Consider the following 18,775-nt stretch of genomic DNA (forward strand, 5'->3'; position numbering starts at 1 on the left):
ATAGAACCTCACTGAGGCTCTGGTCTTCACAGAAGCTCTGTAGTTTCTGAAGGAAGCTCTGGTTATCCGGGACTCTTTAGCACAGAGGCTGGTCTTCTAGACTTTAGACGTTTTGGCGCAGAACCTTCTTCAATTCGTCTTCTAGCTCTGGATTGCTTCTTAAAACTTTTTCAAAGCTATCATTAGCTTCAGAATGAAGCTAACAATCTCCCCTCAAAGTTTTATGAAGCAAGCATCTTCATGAAGTCTTCAAAAAAGTAATATTTTCTCCTTTACTTCCTTGGCAGAAGCTTTAGTGTGTTTAGACGGAGGGAGATGACGGCACACCCACTTGGTCTTATTTTGACAGCTCGAGATTGCAACTTCAAACTCCCCTCTGATAGTAGCTCTGTGGTCTTCATTTTCATCTCTTGGTTCTCATCAGATTCACCGTGACTCTTCAGCACCACTAATTGCACGATGTGCAGCTTTAACCTGCTTACAACCCAACACAGACTTTGAAGAGCAGAACTGCTACTCCACACAGAAGTAGCAGAATCATCCTTAAAGGGACATAAAAGTGTGTGGATTACATGACAAAACAGTGCAATCAGTCTTAAGACAATGAATCTATCCAAAAACCGCAAGATGAGTAAGATTTCAGCATTAGAGCTAAAACAGAGACAAACACTTTTAGAAATTAAACTAGGAGAGTAGATTTTTACAGTGAAGCACATTAACTTCAAGAAACAGCAGGTCAAGAACATTGACTGAGCCGCTGTTGAAGATTTTGAGAGCGAGAAATGAGTAGAAACTGCCATAGACGTGAGAGATTAAGTGTTTACAAACAAGAGAAATAGTAAGCTGATACAGATTCAGAAACCAAAATAAAAGAGAAGATGAAACAAAACTCATAAAATTGCCTTAGGCTAAGAAAATCAAGAACATTTGCTTGGCGCCTTTGCGCAGATTTGACTCTAACAGAGCAGAAAATAGTCGACTGTTCCCAGGAAACTCACAGATCTGAAAGATCTAAGAGCAAAACAGGTTCGAGTTCATCCTAAGAACAAATCCCTGTAAAAAGAATTTGAAAAGACGTTAAGCAGTAGATGAATCGACGAGTTTCTGGGTTCGAAGAACAGTCGAACAGCAAAAGTTCAAGATAGAGATTGTTTCAAGAAAATCGAACTACTTCAGACAGATCGTATCGATTAAGAAATCGATTTGGCTCTGATACCACTTGTTATAACCCAGATCTGAAGGTTGAACAATTTACACTAGAAGTTTGTAAGAGAAAGTAAACAAGAAGATTAAACAGAGAAATAGCGGCTGCTTTTCTTTTATTGATAAAAGAAATTACAAACTCTCAAGAAACCCTAATCGACTCTCATATGATATTGAATCTATCTATTACAAAGAGAATTCTCTTGGTGCTCTTAAAATAAAAATTTTCTCTATCTGAAACACTCTATTTTATAGGCAATAACCTACCAAACCTGGATAAGATTAATGCTATCCAGCACAGGAATAGCCTTATCCAGAATAAGAAAACTGAAGGTAGTCATCTAAAAGATAACAGAGGACGGCATAGCCAGAGAGTCTCTTGTCAAATAGAACAGAGGCTCTGTTAGTATCACCAGAGGCTCTGTGAGCACTCACAGAAGCTCTGGTCTTCACAGAGGGGCTCTGGTCCAAGGGACTTGGAGTCCAAGAACTCTGCTCCGYATAGAACCTCACWGAGGCTCTGGTCTTCACAGAAGCTCTGTAGTTTCTGAARGAAGCTCTGGTTATYCGGGACTCTTTAGCACAKAGGCTGGTCTTCTAGACTTTAGACGTTTTGGCGCAGAACCTTCTTCAATTCGTCTTCTAGCTCTGGATTGCTTCTTAAAACTTTTTCAGAATGAAGCTAACACATTTTTTGAAAAAAAATACTTATATCTATAAAATGAAACAAATATACCAAAAAAGAAGTTACATTTAAAAAAGATTGTTGATGAAATTAATTTAATTAAAAATAAAAAACATTATGTCAAAAGTTTTATCAAATTAAAAAAAAAAAGATTTAAAAAGGTTTAGTGGTTAAAAGTATTTTAAATTAAAAATAAATTATATTTTTCCGCATATGATTTCTCAAATTAAAAAAAATAAAAAATATTTAAGAGAGATTACTGATGAAATTTATTTTAATTAAAAATAAAATATATTTCGTTAGTGATTTTCCAAATTAAAAAATAGAAAATATTTTTGATTAAATTATTGACGGATTAACGATAAAATTTAACTAAATACATAATTAATTTAAACTCGTCGCTAATGTTCATTGGTATATATGCATAGATTGCTTATATATCTAATTGATGGTTACCTTGACCGTCGTGAGACGCTCTAGCACAGTAACATGTTAGTAAGTGTGAAAGATCGTGCTTGAATCTTGTCAGTGATATTATTTTACCAATGGATTTTAATTAATTATGTATTTAGTTAAATTTTATCGTTAATTCGTCAGTAATTTAAACAACGAAAAATCACCAACTGAATATATTTTATTTTTAATTAAAATAAATTTTATCAGTAATCCTTTATAAATATTTTTTATTAAAATCTGTTGATAAATGAATCCCAATTTGTTGAACTTTTTGACTCACATACGAAATATATTTTATTTTTAATTAAAATTAATTTAATCAGTAATCTTTTTTAAATCCTTTTTTAATTTATTAATTTGAAAAATCAATGATAGAATATATTTTATTTTTAATTACAATAAAATTTATCAATAATCTTTTTTAAATATGAGAACTTTTTTGTAAATGTAACTTCTTTTTTGGTATATTTGTTTCATTTTATAGATGTAGTACTTTTTTGGTTCAAAAATGTTTAAAGACTTAATCGTTCAAAATATAAAAATTCATTGGTCTTTTTCAGACTTTTTTCATTATTTTATCACATTAACTAGTTGTATAGATTATAAGAATGTATTTAACATGTTTTAAGAAAGTCCAAGAAGTTATTTAACATGTTTTGAAATGTCCAAGTACTTATTTGTTCCAAAAATTTGTCCAAAAACTTAGTTATTCCAAACACTAAAGTCCATTGAGTTTTTTTAAATTTTTCCAAAAAAAAAAGACGTCATTATATATCTACACTGTTTGGAATTCCATATTATTTTATTTTGAATTTGATTAATCTTCCATTTGTCTCAAATTAACCACTTTAGCTTATTTATTTGATTTAATTAGTAAAAAAAAACAAGAGTAACTCATAAATTTCCATCTATGATAAATTTCCATCTATGATTGTAAGATATATAATTTTCATCAAATGGCCTTTGGCTTAACGGTATGTGAGTCATTGGCCTTTTAAGAGGTCAAGAGTTCAACCCTTACCAAAGATGAGGAGAGTGTGTGAATTTATTTGTTTTATTTGCCGTATATAAATATTATATACTTAAAATATATATATATATATATATATATATATATATATATATATATAATTTTCAAAAATATATTTAAAAAACAACTGTAATTGTTTTTTCACCATAATTGCAAATGGATTATTGACATCAAAAGCAAACAAAGTGGGAATTTTGCATCTAAAGCAACACACCTTCCAATTTCCATGCCAATCAAAGTTGCATAACCCCTATACCTTTTTTAATTATATTCCACTTATATTTCTTTATAAATAATCGATTTTTATTGATTAAAAGAAAAAGATAAAAAGACCAAAACGACCCTCATTTAACGAAATTTTTTAACAACCATTAGATAGAAAGATCAAACCCAAACGGTTTTTCAGACCATGATGAACATCCCGTGAACAAAAATTGTTTTCTTCGACAATCCATGGACACCAAATTCATAGTTTACTCTTAGTTAAATAACATTTTCACCAAAACCTTAAAATAATCGATAACAAATGCACAACTAGGATTTATTTATTAATCTTTTAAAAAATATTATTATTTTTAGTTTAAATGTATTTTTACATCTAGATATTAAGGGGCCGTTTACCTAAATGTTTATCCGGTAAGTGCTTAATGTTATGAGTCAACATTATAATTTATTTTATTGGGTAAGATTGTAGTACATCAAAACGTATCATATACAACAATTTACCTGGTAAGCACTTACCGGGTAAAACTCTCCATTCTTATCATCGCTCTTTATTAGGTAAGATTCTTGGCCCTTGTCATATTCATCCGATGAGGAAAATTACCCGGTAAGTACTTATCGGGTAAGCTTTTAATAAACGGCCCCTAACTATTAACTCCAATAAAATAACCATTTAATTTTATGACCTAAAATGTAATTGTGTATGATTATATGTTGGTAGATAATTAAATTGGTTGCTTAGTAAAAAAAGCTTAACATTATTTTGTATAATGAAAGTGGAAACATTGGCCTACCTTAAAGTGTTTATCATAATTACACACCTAACTACACCTTTTTAATCATTTATGACACTTTTATATAGCATTCATGTTAATAAATGCAACAATTCATGAGCAACAAGTGAATTTTTCATCCATATTTATTATTAATGCTTTAAAAAAAATATTGTATTACCATTCTGTTTTTCAAGAATAAGGGGTTGTTTATCAAACGCATACTCGGTAAATACTAGAGCCGTTTCTGGTGAAGTCAGGTCGGGCGTACGTTCAGGGCCCATAAGAAATAGGGGCCCAAATTTTTTTTTTGTATATAGTATATAGTAGTAGTTCAAATAAATTAATAAATAAAATGGAAAAAGAATTTAACATTATATTAATTAAGAAAACTCTTACCTTTTGAAAAAAATTCTCAAGTATGTGAGACGATCCAACTTATATCTATATTTAAGATTTCAAAACTACTATTGACTTTTTCATACACTATTGAATCCTTATTACCTAACATTGAGTGCATAAATATTAAGTACTCACTTATCTCTAAAACAACAATAAGATCTCAAACTATAACCGAGATGAACTTTTGTTTCTAAAACTGATGGTTCCTATATAATTGTTTTATCCATAAAAGATAGATATGAATCATTAGTATTTTTTGAATTCATGTAATTTATATGATAATAAAACACTATAGATAAAATTAATTTAAAAGTAATTATTGATTGATTTTGCATCTAAGAATACTCGGAAAACGATTTTATATGAATCATTAGTATTTTTTGAATTCAAATGTAATTTATGATGATAAAACAGTATATTGAATTTTTTAGTATTTACTGAGAGCCCATTTTTACATCTCGTCCAGAGACTATAAAGTGTCAGGAACAGGTCTGGTAACCGTTTACTAGGTTACAAAACTGATTGAGCGTGGACATAACGAGAACTTTATCCGGTAAAAGACATAACAAGGACTGAAAGTCTTACTTAGTAAGTGAGGAAAACGACTCTTATAAGTAAACATTTACCAGGTCACTTACTTTACCGACTGAGCATGGAAATGACCGAGAATCTTAATCGGTAAAAGACATAGCAAGGATCAAGAGTCTTACCGGTAAGTTAAGGAGACGATTCTTACCTGGTAAACACTTACCGGATTTAAGATGCTTACTGACAATCTATTTTGATAGCCAAAAATATTACACAATAAAGTAAGCGTAGATGATATCTCTTGTCGGTAAGCGTTTATCTGATATGTACATTTTTTTGTCACCGTATAATAACATTCAAATTTCATTAATTTTGTTATTAAAAAAAAAACACTCGTTTGTTATACTTAACATGTTGATAAATAAAATGTTTACCATCAAAATCAATCAATTACATTGAAGTGTAATAAAGAACAAAGTTAACATTTAAATTAATTAAGAATAAAGTCACGGGAAAATGATGGTTAAATAAGTCAATGCCTAAGAAAGTATAATAAGTTTACTTCACTTTTAGTCCCTAAGGTTTAGTGATTTCTTCGAAAGTGGAACCTGAACTTCAATAAGTCAAGAAATCGTCCTTTAGGCTTGCATTTTGTTTTGAAAATGAGACCTCGTCACTAAATCCGTCTATTTCAATCGTTAGTGCCAGGGGTAAAATGGTCCGAAAATGTTTTCCCTCTTTCTTTAACCAAGCTTTTCATTTTTATTTAGATAACTCTTCGTATTTGTCATTTTTCATCATTCCAATTCCACATTCTACACCGAAATCAGTTTCAAACACTTCAAACCATCATTCGATCAGAACCCTTACCTCATTTACTCCCATGCTCAAGAAACAATGGTAGACTCATCATGAATTCATGGGTTTGAGAAGCAAGTTAGAAAAAAGGCTAGAGTCCAACGGATGTATATAGTTAGGGGTAGCACAAAATGACTCAACCCGAACCCAACCTAGAATTAGCAGGTTGTGTTGAGATTTTTAACCCATTTAAATAAATGTGTCAATCCGTCTAACCCATTTAAATAAATGGGTTGGGTTGGGTTGAATTTTTTGACCTGTTTTCAACTCGTTTTCAACCCACTTAAAATATTATATAAATTTATTTTATTCTTAATATTATATCTATTTTATTTTTTATTTTGTTTCTTTTAAAAAATTTGGCCCAAGTTTCATGATGACTCTTCGATTTCAATCATTCAATAATCAATTCTTCATATGCTTCATTACTAATCAGTATCACAAGTCTCGACGTTTTGCCTTCGATTCTTCAATTCTTCAATCTTCATACGCTTCGATTATCAATTTTTTCCCCTTCTTTTGAGTTCTACCTTCTCCAATCAAATATTTGGGTTGGTTTCAGACTTTCAGTTTTCGATTTGAGGTTGAGGACTTGAGGCGTTGTTGAACGATAGCAAAGTAAAGTTCTTTATGATCATGTTTGTTTACTATTTTGTTGTTAAACTTCGTATAGATCATATGAATTTCATGCTTCTCTTTGATTATTTGTTACCTTATGACTCTATCGAACTTTAGTGATTTCTTTCAAGTTTGAATTTGTTATTTGTGTGGTGTGGCTATCTGTTTCTATCACTGTACCTATACCTCAGAGATAATTGTTATCATTCGTCTTCATTGAGATAATTATACAAGCTACATACAAGTTGTTTTGTACGCATGGATTACATTTGCTGATGGACTAATGATCTTAGGATTTTAGGTACGAGAGTGAAATTGGGGTTGATGAAAGTGGAAGTCGAGCTACTTAGAATTTAAAGAAATTCAACTTATTGTGAACAATATATTTGTTGTGGCTGTGTTTTATTCAAACTTTGAACAATTTGGTTGTATTTGTGGTTGTGTTATGTTTTATTCAAAAAAGTTAAATACTCTAGTTTTTTTTTATTTAAAATTTTAAAATTAAATGAGTCAACACAGGTTCAACCCATTTATTTAACAGGTTTGGTTAAGAAAATCGTAAACAGGTCAACCCGTTGTCAATCCATTAACCCAACAAGTTGGGTTGGGTTAAAAAATCTCAACCCATTTAATAAAATGGGTTGGGTTGAGATTTTCAACCTGTTTAATAAATGGGTTGAACCCGAACTCAACTCATTTAATTAAATGGGTTGAGTTGGGTTGAGATTTTCAACCAGTTTAATAAATGGGTTGAATCCGAACTCAACCCAACCTGACCCATTGTCACCCCTATATATAGTAAGCAAGCATTCATCTCTATTTTTACCCTTTTTTTATCACCATTTTTGAATGAAGAGATTCATTGACTTTTTTCCTTTTATTTTCTTCATAGAGCTTTACCCAACATTAATAATAGTAAGGATCAACGATTGAGGTGTGCTTACAAGAATGGATTGATACACATTGTAAGGCAAGTAATGTTCATGAAAACATTACTTTGAATCAAAACATAGAATTGAATCAAAGCTTGGATTATATAATTCATAGCTTTGATCCTTTTCTTGGGCTGGAAACATGGCCACTGCAATGTTTCTATCAAAGCATATAACAAAGCAGGTAAAGATAGATCGAAATATGCTATTAAAGGCTTTTCAATCACACTTGTCAGAGAAAATTGAGATTCTTATGTCACATGCGAAGGCTATGCGGGAAAAACAGATAGCTACCAAGAAGATCTGGGGAGACTACGAGTCATAGTACCATCGACATAGGGATTACCTATGTGAGGGGAAGAGATGCAACCAATGTACCACTGTTAAGTTGGATGTTGAGACAGAACCCAACCCAACAAGCGATACCGGAAAATTTAAATGAGTTTACATTTAAGGGATCTATTGGGTCTAGATGGTATGTTTATGAAGGGTCATTTTCCAAGGAAAATGTTAACATTTGTGGGTATTGACCCAAATCATCGCATATATCCAGTTGCATATGCAGTAGTAGAGGTTGAGTTAACAAGTTCATCGGCGTGGTTCTTACAATGCCTTCAATTCATTTTCGTTAGTAATAGACAAAAAGTATGATTTGATTTAGATTTACATATAGTGTATTATATGTCTTGTATTATGTATTGCAAGGTATAATTTGCTTTTGATTTGCATATAGGGTATTATTCCACCAATTGCAAGGTTGTTTCCTTCTGCTGAACATAGATATTGTCTTAGGCGTATCCATAAAAATATGAAAATAAATGGAAAGGGAAAGCATACAAAGCTCATTTATGGCAATGTGCCCACATGTTTTCTTGAAAGAGCAATGAAGAACTTGAAAATTTCAATACAACTTGTTATGAATGGTTGAATAAGATCCACCCCCCCGGGCCCCGCCCCGCCCCTCCCTGCCCCTCAACACTAAGGAAGATAACACTTCACATGTATAAAAACAACTCTTTTTTTACAAATACATGTTTTCTGTTTCTTATCATATATGGACAAAGAAACATTTTGGTTGTATGTTTTGTGTTAATTTTATGGATAAAAAAAGGTTCATTTATCTGTTTCAATAGGTGAATATCACAAGTAAACACATTATGTTTGCAACCAATTTTCAACAAATTAAACTAAAACAGAGGAATTCAAATTCAAAAGATTAGTTCAACACTAACTTTGTTATTTGCATTGATCTTAAGTCTTCCATTACAAAGGATAACAAACAAAAACCAAGATTAGTTCAACACTAATTTTCACATTTTCATTGGTCTTAAGCCTTCCATTACAGAGGTAACAAACAAAAACTAAAAATCCCAATTGATAATGCAGACCAAAAATGCCAACTAAGAACCCGAATTAGATCAAACAAACATACATGCAAAACCTAAAATATACCTAACTAATAAGCAACCACAACTGCAAGTTCATAATTTTTCTTTTTCTAGCTTTGACACATGCTTCAACTCTGTTCTTTGGTCTTAGTAACCCAGGGATGATATCGATAGCCCAATAATAAATTGGAGGATCAAACCACCCAAAAAAGAAACATCTTGGTCTTGTTAAAGAGAAAAATATGGTTGAAGTATTAGGTTAGAATGATTTAGAAAAAGATGTAAAAAACAGATAAAGATTAGTTTACCATTCTTTGACAAGCATAGAACCTACATCCAGGGTTTGCATTCATCCATGATGTTCTTAGAGTGGCTTCACAACCACAGTAGCAGAGCACCATTTCGTAGAAAGGAGAAGAAGATTGAGGTTTATAGGTCGATTCTTAAGGTGGGTGAAGAGTTTGGTTTAAAAAAGAGGGAAAACATTTTTGGACCATAATACCCCTGGCACTGACTATGAAAATAGACAGGAGTTAGTGATAAGGTCCCATTTTCAAAGCAAAATCCAAACATGAAGGACGACTTCTTAATTTATTGAAGTTTAGGTCCCACTTTCAAAAAAATCATTAAAGTTTAGGGACCAAAAATAAGTTTAATAAAAAAGAAAGATTAATAGGGTAGTGTTGGATCCGATCGATCTAACACATGCATTGGTTTTTCTATTCTTTTAATTAATAAATATGGTTAGAAATATTTTTATCTTATAATCACAAATTAGATTAGTTGTTTACTTCTACATAAAAATCGTAAACCGGTAACGTCCAAAATCAAGGGATATAACATCATTTGATTTTGGACGTTAACTATAATCAATTTATAGATTTATATTCCCATTGGTACAATTTTAGGAATTTGCCACTAATTGCCACAAGGTGCACCTATGAGTACTGATGGTCAAATCGGTCCGGTCTGGTCCGGAACTGTCGGAGGATCGGAATCGGGACCGGTTTGAGTTTTTGGCAGTTTCGTGGGACCGGTTATGGACCGGTCTGGTCTGGCCCGAAAATTCAAATAATTTTATTAATAAATGTATTTTTAAATAATTTTATAATGTATTTTATTAAGACAATGTGATTTTAATTATATTAAAACGTATTTTTAAAGTGTACTTGAGTGACCCAGTTACAAATTTTATAATGTATTAAAAATATATGTTATTAAAAACAATTTAAAAAAATATTCTTTAATGTCGGGACCGGGACCAACGGCCCATAACCGGTTATGAAGAACCTTAACCGGTCTTACCATTTTCGACCGCAACCGGCTATGCCCGGTTATGAAAAAGTTTGGAACCGATTAGGACCGACCCGGCCCGGGACCCCTTTTTTTGCCTATCACTACCTATGAGTGAATTTAATTATCTGTTTTGAAACGATACATTTATTTTGGGACAAATATAAATAAAAACGAAACATTTATTTTAAGACTGAAGAAGTATATTTCTTTGACTGGATGGACTTGATATTTACTTTTTACGACAAGTCAAATAATTTTATCTTAAAGAAAATTACTAAGGGGCCGTTTACTAAACATTTATCTGGAAAGTGCTTACTGGGTAACTTTCATTACTGGATTAACATGATAAGAGTTAAAAATCTTACCTGGTAAGAACAATGATAAAGATGAAGATTTTTACTCGGTAAGTGAGAGTGACAACTCTTACCTGGATAAGTGCTTACCGTGTAAATAGTTGCATACGATACCATTTTAACGTACTACAATCTTACCCGACAAAATAAATTATAGTATTGACTCGTAAAGGTAAACGTTTATCCAGTAAGCATTTAGGTAAACGGCCCCTAAATTTGTTTTGTTTGTTAAAATGAATTATATTTTATTTAGGGGGTTGTCATGTTATTTTAGCTACGGAGGATTTAACGGGAGGGAAGCCATATGGGATTTAACAGTGGCCTAAAAAGACCATTGTACCCTCATGTGTAAGCCACATGGGAGGATTTAACGGGAGGGAAGCTAGCAGAGTTAGTCTTAGGGACTAAAACCGAGCATTTTTATATACTACAAGGGTTTTCTTGTAATAAAATTTTTGTAAGGACTCAATTCAAGAAAAATAACAAATCACAGTAAGCAAAATTGCAATTTACTCAAAGATATATTTGTTGGATTTTAGAAAGTTAAACGATTTATTTGCTAAAACAATAATTTATGAACTTAATCACTTAAAATCAAGGTTTTAAATGACGTGAAGCATGACGTAGTTAGAGGTGACCAAAAATCGGCCCCAATCCAAAAATAGTGATCTGGTAACCGGTCCCAACCCAAATACGAATGCCGGTTAAAGTGTATGAGGCTTGGTTTTGAGAACCGGTCCCCGTCCAGCACCCGGGCGGGGCCCACCAGTCCTATGTAAAAAAAATTAAAATTCATTTTTTATGTAATTCTTTTTTGAAATTTTTTTAAATAATACAAAAGGGTCATTCTAATACATTTGAAAATACGTAATCAGCTCAACTAAATACACTAAAAAAATACGTTTTTTTTTTTACGAGAATTGTGAATGTTTTTGAGTTGGTATTTTCCACATACACCATATTACTTATATATAGTAAATAGATGGTAAATGAGATAATTAAATATATTTAAAAAATATGTTTTTATTATAGTTTTTATAATTGGTTTTCAATAGAATACACTTAGGTGGCGTTTGTTTTTTAAGAGGTGCTGCAGTCTGAAGTTTGAATTCATTTCTGATTTTTAAGAGGTGGTGCTGAAGTCTGAAATCTGAATCAATCAGACTGTTTGTTTTTTGCGTCTGAAATCTGAAGTTTGAAGATGAGAGATCGAGAGTTGATATGGATCGACAGTTGACAGAGTTGAGAGATGAGAGATCGAGACAGAAGAGTTGATCCAGAGAAATCGAGCGTAAAGAAATCAGAGTAGGTAGGCGACGATTTGAAATAAGAGGTAATAAGAGGTTTCTCAACCACTTAAATTTTCAGACTTAATAAGAGCTTTTAAGCTCTTAATTGAAAAAAAAAAACAAACACACTTAATCCTCTTATGTCTGACCGATTCAGACTTTAAGAGGACATTAAGAGTTTTTTTATTAAAAACAAACATCCCCTTATAAAGGTGAATGGGCCTTGTTTTTTGACGAAAACGATAACCGGTCCTTAACCGACGGTGACGAACCGGTCCAATTGGTCCCCAGTCGGTTCCAGTCCTCCTCCAATCTCGGGCAAGGGCCGGGCCTATTTGGCCATCTCTAGACGTGGTGATGAAGTCAAGCCTCAATTCTTAGGACTTGTGGCGATGGCACAAGTCCACAATGTTTATCAAGGCGTGACTTAGGGTGGGTGGGTGTGTGTGTGTGTATATATATATATATATATATATTCTACTATTACTCAATTAATCAACAATATTAAACAATTAATTAACGATATTAAACAATTCAAATCAGATTGTATATTAAAAAAATTAGCAAGTATGACATTAAAAAGGTAAGAAAATCGAATATCATGTTACAAAAACCATAAATAAGGTCATATGGTAGTTTAACGTGACGTCAGTAATAAGTCTCGAATCACGGCAGTTGTTGCAACAAACACAGCTTAAAATGTGATTTTTAGATTTACCCTTTAAAGAGGAAATTTATATGTAGATTGTATGAAAGCCCATATATTGGAATTGGATTGGTTTACTAGGAGTTGGGCTTAAATAAATATATGGAGAATGGGCTCTATGCATCCCACATCACAACCATTTCCATTTATTTATTTTCATTCAAATTAAATTATATATATTTAATTTATTTTCCAATTTAACGCATAACTGCCAAAAAGGTCATGAGACAGTTATAACATAAATGTATATAAATTTGGATATTGATGAAAATCAATTGTTTTCTGTCCCTTTCTGTTAAACATATACTGAATTTCGTGAGAGTTAAAATTGGTTTTTCTGTCTTATTCAAAATATTCGATTCGAACCTCTATTTATTTAAAGAAGATGTTGAAATTCATCAATCAAGTTTGTATTATTTTTAAAGTATACTATAAGAGTATTCGTACAATGTAGCAAGACACATCTCGATTTTAATGTTCTATTTTATTATTTGTCTCTATCGATGTTATAATACGATTTTATGTGTTTTTAAGAAAACAATAATGATTTTGTTTTTGAATAAAATATAAATTTGAAGATATCATAAAAATTTTGAAAAAATATATCAATGTTAATATCAAATCAACTATTTAAGAGTTCTCATTTTTTTTATGTAATTTATTTTTTTATTATAATTTAATTTAAGTTTAATAACAATATAATTTTTTTTGGTTTAATAATATAACATTTTATAAAAATAATAATTAAATATTCTGTTAGAACTCAATGATTATCCTAATTATATTTTAGATTTTTTATATTTAAAATGAGATGTTTATCATGTATTTTATTATGTTTAACTGTATTTAGTTACACGAATTCAGATATGGAGCTTTAATAAGTTGTACTTATGCACAATCTAATTGCAATCTTGAGTTTTAAGTAATATGCATTAATAAACAGTATTTTTACGCATAAAAGTGGTTTTTAAAAGTTTTTGTCAAATGCTTTATAATATAGTATAGATAATATTTATATACGACAAATAAAACAAATAAACTCATACATCTTATTCACATTTGGTGAGGTTTGAGTCATTGACTTTTTAGAAGGTCAAAAGTTCACATACTGCTAGACCAAAGACCGTTGGTAAGTCCATATTATTGATTTGTGTTTCTTTTTCTTTTTATCATTTTATACATGTTTTAGCTTAAGGTGTTTTACTGTAAGGAATGAAATACGGTGTTCGGTTATACATGTTTTAGTTTTCATTCATTTATATATGTTTTAGCATTTAGTCCAATTGGTTGGGTTCCAATGAGAGATGGAGCTAAAGTGAGAAGTTTAAGATGAACTAAAATCTTACCTGGTAAGTAAATATTAGTGTTAAATTTTACCGGTAAGCATTTATCGGGTAAGTATTTGGTAAACGACTCCTAAATGTAATTCATTTTATAATTTCAAAGTATTTATTTCAAAATAAATTAACATAAAAATGTTCACGTTTACATCGATAGTAATGGGTTGTATTTGTATGGCAAGAACACTTTGAATGAAATTTGATAAGATACAAAAAACGTGCATCTTTTACGCAATGTGAACATGATCCGCGCCCCACTATTCGTCGTATCTTTTATTGACGGTCGTCGGATCAGATAAGTGTCCTACGTCGGTACTTGAGGACGTGCTCCCACGGTCCATTCTCGGACACGTGGACTCCTTTTCCATCGCTGGAAACTTGGTTTTGACGTGCCGTACATGTGTTTTTCTCTCCAATTCCCCGTTTTTTTCTTTTGAGTAAAATTACAAATTTCGTCCCTCTAATTATATTAATATTTAAATTAGGTCCCTTAAACAAAATAATTATATGTATAATTAATTTGGTTTGACTTTTATCATAAATAGAGTTCCTGTCGTAAACATCGTTAAATTTCAATGATAGATGTAAATATGAATTTCGTATGGACTAAATTTGTAACTTCACTTTTGTTTAATTTCAGATCTAATTTTTAATAGGAAAAATTGCACCTAAATGAAACCAACTTTCACCTGATTCTTATTTTAAGGAATTAACTTTCAAAATCGTTATTTTGGGAAATAACTTGCACCTGATTCCTATTTTGAGGAACCAACTTGCAAAATAATTATAGCAAATAACTAAAATTCGTTTTTTTTTTTCAAAAATGCAATAAAATCTATTTTTTATTTCAAATCTCGTTTTTTTAAATTAAGATATCAAATTAAATTACCACGATAAAAATTGGTTTTTACTAATACAATAAAAAAATTAATTTAATGGAAAAAAAATTAATTGATGCAATAAAAAATAAATATTAAAGATTACATTCAATATTTTTATATGTAACTAATCCGTATCAATATTAAACTTTAAATCAAATTTGACAAATCAAATCAAAAGTTTGATAGAGACCCTTAAATTACTTGTTCAACAAATCAATCAAACCCTTAAATAAATAAAAAGTTTGATAAAAACTCTTAAATAACGATTTTGAAAATTGATTCCCCAAAATAAGAATCAGATAAAACTTGGTTATATTTTGATGAAATTTTATCTTTTTAATAAAATAAAATAAAATGAAATGTTGGATAGAAGCATCTCCTCTCTTCTTCATCTTCTTATATTATTAAGTCATCGTATCATAAACACTGTAATTGGCAGCTCTTCTTCTCCACCCATATCCGCCGTCCATTTCTCTCGTGCACCATGAGCTGGTGGTGGGCCGGAGCTATTGGAGCTGCAAAGGTAATCAACTAAAACTTGCTTTAATTTTGGTTCAATTCCATCTGCTTTACTGTTGCTTTTTTGAATTCAACGATCGACTGATTTTCACAGAAAAAGCTCGATGACGACGATGCGCCACCCAAATACCAGAGTGTTGCTTTAATCGTCGGAGTTACCGGGATCGTCGGCAACAGCCTCGCCGAAATCCTCCCACTCTCCGACACTCCCGGCGGTCCCTGGAAGGTGTATGGACTCGCTCGCCGCCCTCGTCCCCAATGGAACGCCGACCACCCGATCGAGTATATCCAGTGCGATATCTCAGATCCTGATGAAACCCTGGCCAAACTCTCTAATGTCCAAGACGTTACCCATCTCTTCTACGTTACTTGGGCCAATCGATCCACCGAATCTGAGAACTGTGAAATCAATGGGAAAATGTTCAAAAACGTCCTGGATGCAGTCATCCCTAATTCCCCCAATTTACAACATGTTTCTCTACAAACTGGGCGGAAACATTACTTGGGTCCGTTTGAATTGTACGGTGAAGTAGCTCATGATCCCCCTTTTCATGAAGATCTGCCTCGTCTGGATGCCCCCAATTTCTACTATACACTGGAGGACATTCTATTCAAATCTGTTGAACAGAAGGAAGGATTAACGTGGTCGATTCATAGACCTGGAACGATCTTCGGGTTTTCGCCGTATAGCATGATGAACATCGTCGGCGCTCTATGCGTTTACGCCACAATCTGCAAGCACGAAGGGGTTCCATTCAAGTTTCCAGGAACGAAGGAAGCTTGGGATCATTACTCCGATGTTTCAGACGCCGATTTGATAGCTGAGCAACACATATGGGCAGCAGTGGAGCCTTATGCAAAGAATGAAGCTTTCAACATCAGCAATGGCGATGTGTTCAAATGGAAGCATTTTTGGAAGGTGTTGGCGGAGCAATTCGAGGTTGAGAATGGAGGGTTTGATGAAGGTGGGGAGAAGATGAGGATGGTGGAGATGATGAAGGACAAAGGGGAAGTTTGGGATGAGATAGTGAGGGAGAAGGGGTTATTGGGTACCAAATTGGAGGAGGTTGCACAATGGTGGTTTGTGGACATGATTCTTGGAAGTGAGTGTATGTTGGACACCATGAACAAGAGCAAAGAACATGGGTTTTTAGGGTTTAGGAATTCCAAATCTTCCTTGATTTCTTGGATTGATAAGATGAAAGGTTACAAGATTGTTGCTTAAATGGTCTGTCTCTTCATGTTTTGCAATTAATTTTTCCATCTTTTTATGATATTTGATGTTGTATTTGTATGTGTAAGAAGAATGAATAAAAGGGTACATTTAATATTATAATTGAATTATGTTCCGTTTACTCACTTGCTTATCGCTTACCGATAGGAGTCAACACTATGATTTATTTTGATAAGCAAGATTTTAGTACATCAAAGCATATCGAATGCAACAATTTACTGAGTAAGCGTTTACTTGACTAATAGTTGTCATCCTTATTTATCGGGTAAGACTCCATCGCTTTTACTCGGTAAGATTCTTGGCCCTTCTCATGTTCATCCGATAAAGAAATTTATCCGGTAAGCATTTACCACGTAAGTGTTTAGTAAACGGTCCCTTGGTATTTCAAAGTTTTATATCTTTGCAATTTGAAAATTCTATATTTGTGTGATTTCGATGAATGCCGAGATTTCGGATCCAGAAAATCATTTAAATCAAACATGAGATTAAAATGAAATTCAATTTATAATCCCTATAAATCCAATTCAATCATGCAAAAATAGAAACTTAGTCCTAAGCTATCTCATAGGCTTATTTGATCTTTTTTCCCCATTAAGCTTAGTCCTAAGCTATCTCATAGGGTTATTTGATCTTTTTTCCCCATTAAGCTACTTAGTAATTAAGTTGTCTATATAAATAATAAATTGTTATTTGTTTTTTTATACTAAGTAAATAGTCTGAAATACGATTTTAATCATTAAGACAGTAACTTGCGACTTATTATTTTAAAAAGATATCTATAACTTAACGACCTACTATCAAACATAATAAATGGTGTTAAAATATTAATAATACAACAATAAAATATTTAGTCAAATAAAACTAGAAATAGACGATAGGAAAATGATATGTATAAATGAAAGAAAAAAGGTAGAAGATTGATCAAATGAGATGGACCAATTTTTTTTAGGATCGAAACGAAGTCCAACTTTACATAAAAATGTATGACATGGTTGGACCAAACGAACACGATCAAGACAAGACAAGTCCGAATTAGATCAGATCAGATTGCATTATACCAGACCAAGATCGATCCAAACCGTCGGTCTTAATTAGTCTTTTATCTGTCAGATTCAGACTTTTTTGGAAAATTTTAACCATACCAGACTCTTTATGACCGAAGTGTGCTCATCTTTAGAATCAATTTATAGATTATAATTAAACCATAATCAAACACATTTTTTACAACTTAACGAATTAAATTATGTTTATTAAGTTAAAGCAAAGACCCTCTAAGCATCCAAAATAGTTTATAGGGTCGGGTTCCAATGAAAATGAAAGTTATGGTGAAAATGGTAAGAAAAGATCTTCACCCTTGGATCAATCATAAATGAAAATCAACAGTAGGGAAATGCACTGGATCAATTCCCGTATCAAAGGTAATTTATGGGGTGGGAGTGAGATAAAAAAGTGATCAAGAATCCTTATCACTTCTTACGCTCCTATTCTCACACGATCGTTTGTCATGGTTTCTAAGTTCTCTGGTTGTTCTCTACACTACATCAACAACTTAAAATATGTGAAGCCTCATTAATACATATTTTCTTTAAAAGCATGAAGAGAAGTTTTAACATATATTGAGAAAAATATAAGTTTTAAAGGTCATACACCAGAATACTTATCTAACAAGAGCTTATTGGTAAGGGGCTGTTTACTAAACACTTACTAGTAAGTATTTATCGGATAAATTTTCTCATCGGATGAACATGACAAGGGTCAAGAATCTTACCGGGTAAGAGCGATAAGAAGGATGGAGAGTCTTACCCGGTAAGTAAAATGACGACTCTTACCCAGATAAGCGCTTACTCGGTAAATCGTTGCATTCGATACTTTTCAATGTACTAAAATCTTACGCTTCAAAGTAAATTATGGGGGGTGCTAATGGCACCCCTTATAGGGGGGTGTTGAATGTGTTGGAAATTGGGATGAGTTTAAAATTCAGAAAAACATCAAATCAATTTTAAAAATATATTATATTTAATTATTATTAGTATTTAATATATATATATATATATATATATAT

The 18,775-nt window shown here is 32.0% G+C and overlaps 1 protein-coding gene across 1 annotated transcript; it reads left to right on the plus strand.

Moving 5' to 3' along the window:
* Positions 1-15,391: 15,391 nt before the first annotated feature.
* LOC112516647 (3-oxo-Delta(4,5)-steroid 5-beta-reductase-like) lies at positions 15,392-16,812 on the plus strand. Its single transcript, XM_025123811.1, has 2 exons — positions 15,392-15,483; positions 15,574-16,812. The coding sequence occupies exons 1-2, from the start codon at positions 15,445-15,447 to the stop codon at positions 16,702-16,704; spliced, it is 1,170 nt and encodes a 389-aa protein (XP_024979579.1). The 5' UTR covers positions 15,392-15,444; the 3' UTR covers positions 16,705-16,812.
* Positions 16,813-18,775: the final 1,963 nt, after the last annotated feature.

Source organism: Cynara cardunculus, assembly GCF_001531365.2.
Source record: "Cynara cardunculus var. scolymus isolate 2C chromosome LG 8, CcrdV1, whole genome shotgun sequence".
Taxonomy (NCBI): Eukaryota; Viridiplantae; Streptophyta; class Magnoliopsida; order Asterales; family Asteraceae; genus Cynara; species Cynara cardunculus.